The following is a 12,838-nucleotide window of genomic DNA, read 5'->3' on the forward strand; positions in this document are numbered from 1 at the left end:
GGGGAACTAATGAGCAAATTGCCCTATTAACAAAGGAGGTAAAAGAAGACTCAGTAAGGAAGTGTGGAGGAGAAAGGCAAGCTAGTGGAATTATTGCTAGGAAGGATCTTTGGGTAGAGAGAGATGTTTTCCCTCTGCTCTTCTTGGCAGAGATCAGAGGAAAAATTGAAACTTGTAAATAACTATGGTTTACGGATAGTCTGGTGGAGGGTTGTTTAACAAATGAAGGTCCCTAAGCCTGCATAGACAGAGCAGAAGACAAGAGTGGAACATCTCTCTGTCACAGCTTGCACAAAAAGTGGAAAAATAAGAGTTAGTTTTACCATAAGCTGTGTCCTAATGCTTTCAGCCAATACTCCTGATGTGTCCAAAACTAAAGAAATCCACTTTGCTGTTTTTACCTTGACCCTTTTGTGATTTCGCATAATTCATTCACAGCTCCTCATATCATAAATGCAGCAAAATCACTCTTTCAGAGGGTCACTGTAGAGTTGACATCCATGCCTTTCCATGACTTGCCTGAAACAGGATAGTCTTTGAGTACTGATGTACTTGAATGCCATGATACAACCTGCAAGATGCACTTTCCAGAGACATCCCCTAAAAAGTAAAATTCAAGCGATCTTGTTGCAAAGTTCTCTGCCTCAGCAATAATTCAAAAAAGTTGTTGAAGTGTGGTTCTTTGCCCCCAAAATCAGAGGTGTTTATTATGAAAATACTCACAATAGACTGAAACCACAGGCAGGTGTGGGGAGAAGAGCAATTATTTGAAAATAAAGCTTCTATCTCTGTCATAGTTTCAGTCTGCATTATTCTGTGTTTTTATTGAAATGACCAAGTCTAATTTTGGGCTGAAAACATTAAATGAGTTTGTCTAAATGAAGCTGTGGAGAATGCAGAATATTTGTCAGTTTCACTGAGATTCCCCTATCATCAGAGCTGCACTGAGTGGATGCATATTTAGAGCCCTTGAGGGTGACATGGTGTCCCTTAGCTGAGTTATGGCATAGAAGGCTATCTCTGCTATTTGAAGAACAACTTCATGAGTGAATTATGAACCTGCCTCCTCCTGGCCCTTTCTAGGTAAATTTGCACCCCTCCTCTGCCCCTAAAAACCAGTCCCTAGAAGAAGCAGACCCTGCAGTTCCCCAAATGCAAGGGCTGCGCTTGTCCCCTGTCCTGGTGTGGGCTGGAAAGACCCTGGTTATCTGCCTCCTGCGTACTCATGCAAGGGTAGGTACAGACAATCTATCCATAAACTGTCACCTGGTTACCTGACCATAGCTGTTACTATAGTGCACCATAATCAAATTCAGTCAAGCTCACTATTTGAGTAAATCTCTCAGCCTTTAAATTTTCCACAGTACATTAACTCAGCACTGGATAGTTGAGCAGCTCTTTGAATTTACCATTGTGTGAAAAAATGTATTTTCCATGATTTGTATAATTTAATGATTTACAGCTTTATTTATAAATTGGCTCAGCCACTGTGGATAATGGTACGTTTTATAACCCAGTGAAAAATTCCATCTTAGACTTTAAATTATTCCCACTCGTTTGACACTAGTGAACAGCTGGCTCTCTTAAAACCAGTATCTCCAGGCAGATTGTTTTAATGAAGACAAAACTCTACCCATAAAAAAAGGATAAGGCCATGCAACCCAACAGGCTGAGTTCATTACTTTCATTATGTTATATTTTAAAAAATCCTCAAAACTAAACCAACCAACAAAAGTAAGATGCAAAAAGTTTTGGTTAACTTTTTAATGTGAAAGATACTCTTTGGATTACCTTTACACCCCATTGTAGCCTTTCCCACTTAACTGAAATTAGGAAGTACCATACTAGAAATCTTATCAGTTGGTTGTCTAGGACTTGCTATCCAGATTCCTACATCAAAGGGGCTTGGGTAACAACAGAAACTACTTACACCATATTACCTTTTGCCAAAGCAAATCATGGGATTGCCTGGTGGAGGGGCTGATGTATGGGGGAACTATAGCATGATTAAGCAATCACTACAGGGAGCGTAACTGTCTACAAATACCTAAGGGGATAAAAACGAAAGAACAGATTTTCCATGGTCCTTATATAGAAAAGTGGACACAAGGGAATGTTTTAGCTTCCTCTGCAGTCCCTGTGGAAAGACAATAGAAAGTTGCAGTTCCAACGCTCAAGAAGCACGATCCAGAGTCCACTCAGGTCAAATTGGAATTTTCCATGGCTTAATAGGCATTGGATTATCTCTAGTAAACTCCCTTCATACATCCCTGAAAACAAGTGGTTGGAGGAAAGACGTGGGCGTTGGCCCCATTCCCTATATTGCAGCAATCTGTGAGCTGGGCATGATTTTTGCGGCAGGCTACATACATCCCCTGCATTCATGGGAGCCTGGAGAGGGGTTGCACTCTCTGAGATTCCTAGGTGTGTACCAGAAAGCTCCGGCAGGTTTGTTTAGATAAATCAGCTTAAGATATTCCAAATAGTATGGAGTAGGATGAGGAAATTCCTGGTTAAATGCACCTCCTTCATTTACATTACCAAATTCCAGTCAGCCAAAGCACCTTTTCTCCATCTGCTCTCCATGAAGCTGTAGAGTCAGCTTGTGAGGCAGCTTCAAGTGAGAAGGAATTAACACCACTGCATGCAGACTGGTAAAGTCAAATGTTCAGAAATAGCCAGGCATTTATTTGTTATTGCTGCATGTTCATATATGAGGAAAAGGCCTTTTAAATATTGCACGTTCTGCAGGGAGCTAATTCTGTGGTTGGGAAACAAGCTTCGGAATGCCTACGCTGAAATGAATGGTGTGATTTCCAGCTCAGGCAGGCATAATTGAGCTAGCTGTAATCTAGCCAGTATGGTGGAAAATAGCAGTTAAGACAGCAGAATGGATTTCAGTGCATAGCCCAACCAGGCCCCCTGTGGTAAACATATAATTACATTAACCATTTTGATTGCATTTTCAATTTAAAAAAATGGAGGGGGAAATGATTTCCAAAATTCTTCAGCATTTTTTGACATTTGTAGGCGAACTAACTTTTCCCCTGCACTTGTTCTGAGATGTGTTGAGATCTCAAATCCAAATAATTAAATGGAAAACGAAATACAACCTTGAATATATTGTTAAAGTAAGCATGTGGAAAATCTTGAATTAATTAACGTGAGATAACATGACAACTTATATTTGCTGTGTAAGTGAAAGTGCAATTTAATATGTCTTAATCAGATACAGCAGTGATACACGACTGCAGCTGCATGGGAACCAGTGGTAGGATTCCTGGAATGTGCTGGGGTCCTTATGTTGGTCTCCTGGAAGCATTATGTCTGATCTGGAAGGAAGAAGCTTCTTTTCCTCTCTCCTTAGGACCGTATTCTCTTATTTGCACATTAAGAAGTGCCCAAGGGGAGGTCTTTGTGGCAGAGAAATATGGTTTTGATGAGTACAGGAGTGTTCTGTGTCTTCCTTCCTTGGTGGCAATAAGGCGAGGAGGATGTTATTAATCAGGAGTGAGAATTTAGACAGCAGGGTATGAGATGGCTAAAAATGATGTAAAAATAGGATATCCATGTGAAGATGACTACAGGTGCTGTTTGCTGTCAAGGGATCCCATTCACAGGTGTCAGTGGGATCAGTCTGCAAAGAAAAGAAGAATTTGTAGCAACATGGGAGTGTAAAGCTTGCACACTTATGGGAAAGGTCTCTTCATCCATGTTGGTGACCTGACTTTGAAACGATTCGAAGGAAAGCTGTCACTTAGGTATTTAACCCAGATTTTAGACAAGTGATTTTACTTACTTCCAGGTGGATTGCTACCAGAGAGAAAATTGTTCATTGCTTACTTTGGATTACTGAGGTTTTATGAATTACTTACAGGCTTCCATAACTTGGAATGCATTAAAACATAGGACAGATTCTCTCTTCCACCAAGATATGCTTGACGTAAGAAGGAATGAGGCTGTCAAGGAGCTGGTTATGACTCCCTGATTTTTAAGTTTCCCCAGCTCCAACATCAGCTACAGAAGCCTATGGGCTACAATAACTTAAGAAACCTGGCCATAGTCCCTGAAGGACCATATGCCAGCTGTGAATTACCACAGAGAAGCAAACCTTCATTCAACACCCTTGTGGCCCCTTCCTGGTTTCAGCAAATACCTCCCTTCCCCCTGTTGTGCTGAATACACCTCTCAAATTAGTTTTTCTTTCTTTGGTTTCTCTAACATGACGTGAAACATATGAATTAATAATTACTGTGCATGAATACTTTATTGTAAACCTTTTTTCTTGAGCAGGTGTACCCGTGCACTAATGACAAAGAATGTGAAGTGGGGAGATACTGCCATAGTCCTCATCAAGCTACTTCGGCCTGCATGATCTGCAGAAGGAAAAAGAAGCGGTGCCACAGAGATGGAATGTGCTGCCCTGGGAACCGCTGTAACAATGGTACTTAAGCAGTTCTTGCCTTTTATAAATGACAAGGACTGGTTTCTGGCATAAATGGAAAAGTTGTGTGAGCAGAGGCTGTGTGTAGTAGTGTATCTGACATGATTTTTAGAACTGTGTAGGCAACTGTATTTGCAACTGGCAATAGCAAGTTAGATGCATAACTAGCCATTTAGTGTGTAGTCATGCAGGGTCTGGGCAGATTCATCACTCTTGTGTTAGTGCAGTTCTGTTGTGTTCCACGCTAATACAATGTCAAACACTGCAGGGGAATGTTTCCTGTTTTCAAAAATCCTCTTTTGCACTGAATTTTCTGTAACTTTTATAGCACATTTTATTCATTTAACATATTGTGAATCAGCTCTCTGGCTCCCTCTCCTCTTTCTTTTAGGGGTTTAAATAATCTGTCAACCACTACCAGTTGCTGACAGATTGTTTAAAATACGGATTAATTCAACAATTCAGTGGCAAACTGGACACTCATTCCTTTTCAGTATATGTAAAGGGTCAAATTTATCTGTGGTGTGACTCCCGTGAAATGACTTCTTGGGCTTTGTAGTTTATTCTTGTTAACGTTTAATTTGTTGATGCCTCAGCTGAGACTGCAGGTCCCATTGTAACAGACAGTCCCTGCTCCAAAACATCTTGAATCCAAATAAACAAGACAGGCATAGGACGGGGTGAAAACACTTGGCACAAACAGGTAAAGGGATTTGCTCAAGGGCGCTAGCCAAGCCATGAACAGAACCCAGGCCTCCTGATCTTCAGTTGAGGGCTGGAAAACACTGCCTCAGAAACTCTTACAACATCCTTCTAATAGGCCTTCCAATTCTAACATCTCATTCCCATAGGTATTTGCATACCAGTAACTGAAAGCATCCTTACTCCTCACATCCCTGCTCTGGAAGGGCCACGCCACAAGAAAAATGGTCTTTATTCCAGCAAGGACTTGGGATGGCAGAATCTAGGGAGATCACAGTCCAAGGTGTCACACATAAAAGGTAGGATTGCATTTGGAATATAGTTGGTTCATTCACACACACCCCTCCCCCCATAGCAAGACAGGATACAGCAATGCAAATAAGGGTGACTTACAGTAATCTGCTAGGAAATGTAGGGAGGTCTGGAATTAACATCACATGTACATCTCAGGAAGTCACATACCACAAACAATATTATACCAATTTGCTTGTATAAGTTAGTCATAGTTTCTGTGTTCACTTAGTATGGTTATACTACAGCAATCTGTCAACAGAAGTCACTGTTGGAAGAGATTTCCTGACAAAACTTCTGTGGACAGAGTGAGGCCACACTCAATAGCCAATTGGAAGAGTGCTCGGCTCGGTCGACAGAAAGGCTGGACTGCCCAGCTGCTCTCTTGACAAAACAAGCACCCGGAAGCACAGCAGACAGGGCTGCCCATGCCTGCTGTCTGTCGAGGGAAGGGCCCCCAGATCATCTACACAGCTTTTTTATCGACAGAATCTGCCAACAGCAGCATTATGCCTCATGGCTGAGAGGCAGAACACTGCTGGCAAAGTGCTGAGTTTTGCTGACAACCTGTCAACTAAACACATTTTGTGTGTGGACGTTCCACCCATTTTGTTGACAAAACCAGGATTTTGTTGGCAAAACTCACTAGTGTAACTGTAGCCAATAGCATTAGTTCTTTTACAGCAAGCCATATGTCAGGTGTGGTATGAAAGCATATTTTCCTTTTGTGCAGGCTGCACTTTATTTATATTGTTTTGATCATGCAAAATGTAACACATGCCTTTGTGACCATGAGGTTTTATTAGTTGAATTTCTTTGTATCAGGCCTTATGATAGATTGTATTGATACAATCTGGGTATTTAACACATTGAAACATGGTGGGAAATGTGGATTGAAAACGAACACAGAATGGTTAAAGTAATGGTTGCTGTAGGAATAGAAATCACCCCAAAGTGCATTTGTTTTTAACTGGAAGTGAATGCTGTGGTGTCTGGAGTTTTTTCATGATGGTACTTTTTCATGTCAATAATTTTGACAGTTTGCACCTCTTTTGCACCATGCCTTGGTGTTTATATACACCAGACACTTCTGTGTTTTCACTCTGTCCCAGACACTGAAATATTTTGGTTGCTTTTCTTAGGGCATGAAGGAGACCCCTGCTTACGGTCATCAGACTGCATGGAGGGGTACTGCTGTGCTCGCCATTTCTGGACCAAAATTTGCAAACCCGTGTTGCATCAGGGGGAGGTGTGTACCAAGCAGCGCAAGAAAGGCTCTCATGGCTTGGAGATTTTCCAGCGATGCGACTGTGCTAAAGGGCTGTCTTGCAAAGTATGGAAAGATGCCACGTATTCTTCTAAATCAAGACTTCATGTATGTCAGAAAATCTGAATGAGGGTTGGAAAAAATGTTACTAACAGACTGTGAATTTGTGTATTTAATGCATTGCAGCATGTTGGGAAATGAGGATTGTAAATAAACACAGAATGGTTAAAGTAATGATTGAGGTAGGACTAGAAATCGCCCCAAAGTGCATGTGTTTTGACCAGGAGGTGAATGCTGTGGCGGCTGGATTTTTTCCATTATGCAACTTTGTGTAAATAATTTTGACAGTTTGTGGGAAAATGATATTTTAAAAAAAGCACAATGGAAATTATTGACATTTACCAAGCTGCATGATCCGGTGACTTTTCAAGAGTTCGGTGTCAAGGATGGGCTAGGTTTCTACCACGGTAAAGTCTGTTAAATAAATTGCATACAGTATATTCCAACATAAAGCGCTGCTTTAGAGGAAGATTTTTTCTGTCAACATGTTATTGGCTACTAAAATATTAGTGATGAATCGCAGCTGTTAGATATGGGGCTAAAAGTTACTGTGAATGTCCACACATCTTGTTAATCAGGGCTGTCACTTAACAAAGGAAGGCACTCTTGCAGGGCAAGTGTGCTAGATTTTGCAGCTCCCAGAGGGAATGGCAAAATTTCATCACACCATGATTTCAAGGCAGCAGTGGCAGATTTTCTGAGCAGAGGCATTTAAGCGAGGGGGGTTTGTTTTTATATATATATATATATATATATATATATATATATATATAATTCTATAAATATTTAAACTGAAATGCTTAATCAGTTCATTTTCAGTTACTATAATTAATAGCTTATGTGTGTCTCTGAATACTGCTAGCATACATGGGCTGAGCAGATAACAGAAAAGATGTGCGTGATGCATGCAGAATGATACCCTTTCCGCTGCTCATAGACCTACTAAGTATAGTTTTCTCGCCAGAACACACTTGCATTAAGGATAGTTCCATAAATGTGATTTTTTTTAAAGTTATGAACATTTGAATATGGAAGGTAACGTTCTGCATCTGCTACAATTAGATTTTATTCTGATAAATTAAAAAAATTCATACTTTGATAGTAACAGTAGGATGTTCGTGTAAAACTGGTTCTTCTTCGGAGAAGCTAAGATGGATTGGATTCACCTTGCATAATCAGCAAAAATATTAGAGCTGATTTTGGCAAGCATCTCATTGCTTCTTCTAAAGAACAGACACTGACGTGTGATGCTGTCATCCATGACACGCTGCAAGCCATCATGTCATGTAACAAAAACTCTGACTGATAAGAGAGTAGATTCTGGTTGAATGCATGCTAACAGTTTGGATCTTGTTGTGAGCAGTGGATTCACATTGACTATAGTGCCTAAAAAAATCTCATAACATGACTACCCTACTTGTGAAGTGACTAAAAAAAATAATGTCCACCATGTGATGTTTCTCCTAATGTCTCTGCACCTCCTCCTACTTTGCTCACTTATTTTAAAGAATGTTACCTATGTCAACGTAAGTAAAGAGACTGGAATTTCTTTTTTTAAAAAAATCTGATTATATAAAATACTGAATTATCTGTCTCCACAATTTATAAGGCAATGGCTCACCTCTTCAGTTAATCAGTTCCAAATAACTTGGGTACAGCATTTCTACATCACTGGCTTTTGCACAAATAATGGTTCATATACATCTTTTGACTCAAACTTTCTAACTGGAAATCAGATCTGAACTTCGCTTCCTTATCTCTGATAGGCGTCTAAATTCCAACATATCTAGTGAATTAAAGAGAATGATTTACAGGATAAAACTTTTCATATCCAAGCCAGTTTTTATTGTTACAAAGGGAATGGGCTGTAAAGAGAGGCTCTCATATTCCTTAAAAAGTGATTCTCTGTTTCTGGTCCCACTGTCACAAGTGCTACATTAATGGAACTCCAGTGTTTCAATGGAGTTGCTTCAGTGCAAATGAGAACAGAAATCAGGTCTGGAAAGCGAATCATTTCAGCAGAACAAGTGAAAGATAAAGGCCAGTTCTGAAAACTTTTCTTGCACCGTTATAGCACCTACACATACGAGCAGTTTCACAGACATCAGCACGTCTACTCTGTGAATAATGGGTTGCAGAATTGCCCTTTCCTTCATGTTTTGCATCTTATGTGCTGACTTTCTGCATAATCTCCCCTTCTCGCTACAAAACTTAGTATTTGGAATAATTTATTTACAGGAAATGTTTAATGAGATTTATTTTCTTATAGAGATATTTCTTACAAAAAGCTTTATAGCAGAATATATGTCCTGCCTGATGACTTTGTAATTTACAAAAATAATGTACAATAAGATTAAATATATTAAATGTCCTTTTTCCCAGAAATATTTACCCACATTCCTTGCCTGCTGTTTAAGTGTAGGTTTTTTTTTATCAGAGGGGCTGGATTGGAAGGTCCACTCAATATTTCCAAAATATCATGAATCAGACCCCAAAATAAATAGATTGGGTTAAAAGTCGTTAGACATTTTAAAAAATGGGGTTCTTTGGAGTTATTGTCTGGATTCAGAATTTTTGGGTGCATTTGCTTAATATTTTCTTGGGGATTCTTTAATTTTCCAAAAAAACCTGAGACTTTCAGGCAGTCTCTTGATTACAGCTGCAGAAGTTTAAAAATCTGTCAAATACTGTGAAACTTTCCATCAAATCACAAGAGTTTGCAATGCTGTACACTGTGCAGACTAGATGCTGAAATCAATAAGGGCGTAATAAACTCACCTAAAGAATAAAAAACATCTGTTTTTAGCTGATCGTTCAAGAAGCAGATATTTATATCTTCCACTTGACAGTATCTGTTCACTGATATGTGGTGGAACCTATTCTAGGATTCTTCTCATGTCTATAGTGTCATTTATGCAACATTGACATGTGCGAAGTGTGTATATGCAACTGAGAAGAGAATTTGCCTCATAGTCAGTCAAGAAGAACTACTTTTTAAGTAAAAATAAACCCATCTGTATGCATATAATATGCAGAGGAATCAAATAGAACAGCTGCCCACATATCCAGTGATCACCAGGATAAGAGAACACAGAAAATAGCCAGAGATTTGGCATATGGTATATTTATATTAATCAATCATGGAAGTGCTTCTTAACTGAAATATAATCACACATATATGCAACCTCTTAGACCATTCAAACGCTATGATAATGAAACAATAGACATGACACAATCAAAGACTTCCATTGACAAATAGATAATAAGAGGTCGGCTCTCTGGCAGAGCTGGTCAAATGCTTCTAAAACAGTGTCTGTCAACATTTCTTCCAGTTATGAAAAATGGATCAGTTTCACTATGTTTATATCCCTTTTATTTTTTATTTGCAACCATTTGCGTGAATGGGTTTTTGTTCACATGAATGTTTGATGAAAGGAATATTCTCTCGGTGAACAATGAATGTTGTATGTACAAAGCCAAAAGAATTTGCTATCTATTATTTGCTATTAATTATTTGGTATTTGCTCTTTGTGAGCCTCTTACTCAGAAAATGATTCATTGTCTGCTCAAGTCTGAGCATCTGCTGCTTCCCATTACTTGAGTAGAACCTGGCTTACTCAAAACACGCCATCAGTCATACAGTCATGGAGCAGAAACATTGGCCACTGGTTGCCAATCAAATGCCACAAATAATAAATAGCAAACAAGTGAAATGAACAGCACATGAAGAGCTCGCAAGCTTAAATTAGTTTGCATAGAAACAGTTCAGTCAATATTTTGAATAAGAAATAAATATTTTGAAATTAGGTTGCAAACATTTGGAAAAACAAAACAAAGAAAGTCCCAAACCTAACATTGGATCATTGAGTTGCTACTGCAATAAACAGAAGACAGAATTTGGCTCCATGATTGCATTTCAAAAACATAAGTCAAGAAGCAAGTGCTGAAGAAAATGTTGCTAAGCAACTGGGGTGTTCTAGCTGTTGTTCCCAAACAGCCTCAGAGATACGCTCTCTTTTCAGAGATACTCATCTAAAATTGATACATTTCACACAATGTCATAGTAACAACATGGAAACATACATCACATCATATCACATGGGTACTATGGCTGCGTCTACACTGACAAGTTCTTTCTAAATATTTTCCAAAAGAAGGGGCTTTTTTGAAATATCTAGCAGAGTGTTTACACACAAAATGTGTTCTTTGAAATTAAATTGAAAGAAAGTGGCACGCCTTTCGAAATTGCTCTTCCATTCCTGTTTCAGGAACAGCACCATCTTTCCAAAGCTTCTTTCAAAAGAAAAGGTGTGTAGACGCTCCACTGACCCTTTTTATCTGAAGAGCAGTCCTCATGGGGGTCTGATTTTTCAATCCCCGACCTGTTCTTTCAAAGAGCGGGTGCTGGGTGGATGCTCTTTTGAAAGAGCAGATCACTCTTTTGAGCTGCCTTTTTGTATGTGGACATGCTCTTTTGAAAGAAGTTCTTTCAGAAGAGATCTTCTGGAAGGACTTCTTTTGAAGGTTCCATGTAGTGTAGATGTAGCCTATATGAATTACTGTGTTATCCATTTTTATCTTTATCTTTATCCATCTTTATCTTGAGTGCTTTGTATTACATCCTATGGCATTTATGGATTTTAAACATTTTACATGAAAACAATTAAAATATTTCTGTGCTCTTATCCCTGTAACTTACTAGATTGCCAGCTGGTGCTCACAACCCCAAAATCCAACTCCTAAAACTGTGATTTCTTGTGTCCCTTTCTATCCTGTTTCTGTTCTGCCTTTCCCACTCATCAAAACTTCAAACATTCAAAATTTGGTTTTTCAGGTTTCCAGTATTTTTTTTCTCTTGAAAACCTGAAAGCTCTGTGAGGAAAAAGGAATGAAAAATTCTGTTTTGAAAAAAAAAGCCATGTTTTGTTAGGTTATTTTTTAAATCCACTCTAGTGAGCAGATGTGGCTGGGAGAAGGGCATTTTTGTTACCTCAGCAGTTTTGCTTTCTTGCTGCTAGTGCCATTGTCACCGTTGGTGAACAGTGGCATGTTTCCTTTCCTGTTCCTTGTGCCCTCTCCTTCCTCTGCCAGTGGGCTGCTTCCCTGTTCAGTGGAGCACAGCAGGAGAGGAGAGAAAGGCAGAAAGAATGATTGGCGAAGGAGGGACAGGACAGAGGTGATCAGGTGCTTGTGGTATGGATTCCTCTGGTTACACTTCCTACACCAGTGATGGTCAACCTAGGCTAGTGGAGGGGGCCACACAAGGAGTATTCCTTCATCCCAAGAAGGCTTCAAGAAACAAAGACAGTCTCCTGGGATAGGGGTGTTTTGCTCACTGCACTTTCATATCTAGAATTTGCTGGATGTGCCAACTGAACCATAGCAGCGCTTTGATTGGTTTCAGAGAGAGTGCATGACTCTCACAGTCAATCGTGTGTGCAAACAGCATGCACCTCACTTCCTGTGCCACTGCTTTACATTCATGTCCTTTTACTAATACTGGTAAGAAAAGAACAACTTGGATGGAAACCATCGGAATCTGGCAACTCTGTTCATGGGCAATGGTAAATAAAATGTGTCAGGCCACACACAGAATCCTGATGAACCTCATGTGGCCCAGAGGCCAGAGGTAGCCCACTGCTTCCCTATGCAAAGGCCTAAGGATGGGAGAAAGGGAGCTGCTCTTCTTCCAAAGTTCCAGTCTCATCGCCACCAGCCAGGAAGGGGGAATGAGCAGAAGAGAATTTGCTGTGTGTGAGATCCCTAATGAGCTTGCAATACAGTAGGAATGGAGTGAGATGGAAGTAAAGCCCAGTGAGGGAAACTAGGATTTCCTGGGTAGGAGGCACTAACTAAGAAAAATACATTAAAAATGTCAAGTCGGTTCTGCCCTCAGCAGCACCAGTCATTCATTTTTTTTTTGTTCAGACCTCAGTGTTTCTGAAGGGTTTGGAAGTGTCAAAACTTCAAAAAAGAATCTGTTTGGGCAGTGTTAGCATAGAGAACAGCCTGTGAGTGACCTGGATTCCCAGTCCACCTCCTTTTGCTGAAAGGCAGCTGCAAAGGCAGGAAGA

General features: G+C 39.8%; 1 protein-coding gene across 2 annotated transcripts in view; it reads left to right on the forward strand.

The window, feature by feature from the left end:
- DKK2 (dickkopf Wnt signaling pathway inhibitor 2) overlaps positions 1-6,830 on the forward strand; it is a 64,036-nt gene extending 57,206 nt beyond the window's left edge. The window contains exons 2-4 of one of the 2 annotated variants that reach the window (XM_074993468.1): positions 4,294-4,444; positions 5,296-5,445; positions 6,580-6,830. In XM_074993468.1, the coding sequence (XP_074849569.1) occupies positions 4,294-4,444; positions 5,296-5,445; positions 6,580-6,830 (552 nt within the window). The remainder of the gene's footprint in view (positions 1-4,293; positions 4,445-5,295; positions 5,446-6,579) is intronic. The other variant, XM_074993469.1, reaches the window with a different exon arrangement.
- The last annotated feature ends 6,008 nt before the right edge of the window (positions 6,831-12,838 follow it).

Source organism: Carettochelys insculpta, chromosome 4 (assembly GCF_033958435.1).
Source record: "Carettochelys insculpta isolate YL-2023 chromosome 4, ASM3395843v1, whole genome shotgun sequence".
Classification (NCBI taxonomy): Eukaryota; Metazoa; Chordata; order Testudines; family Carettochelyidae; genus Carettochelys; species Carettochelys insculpta.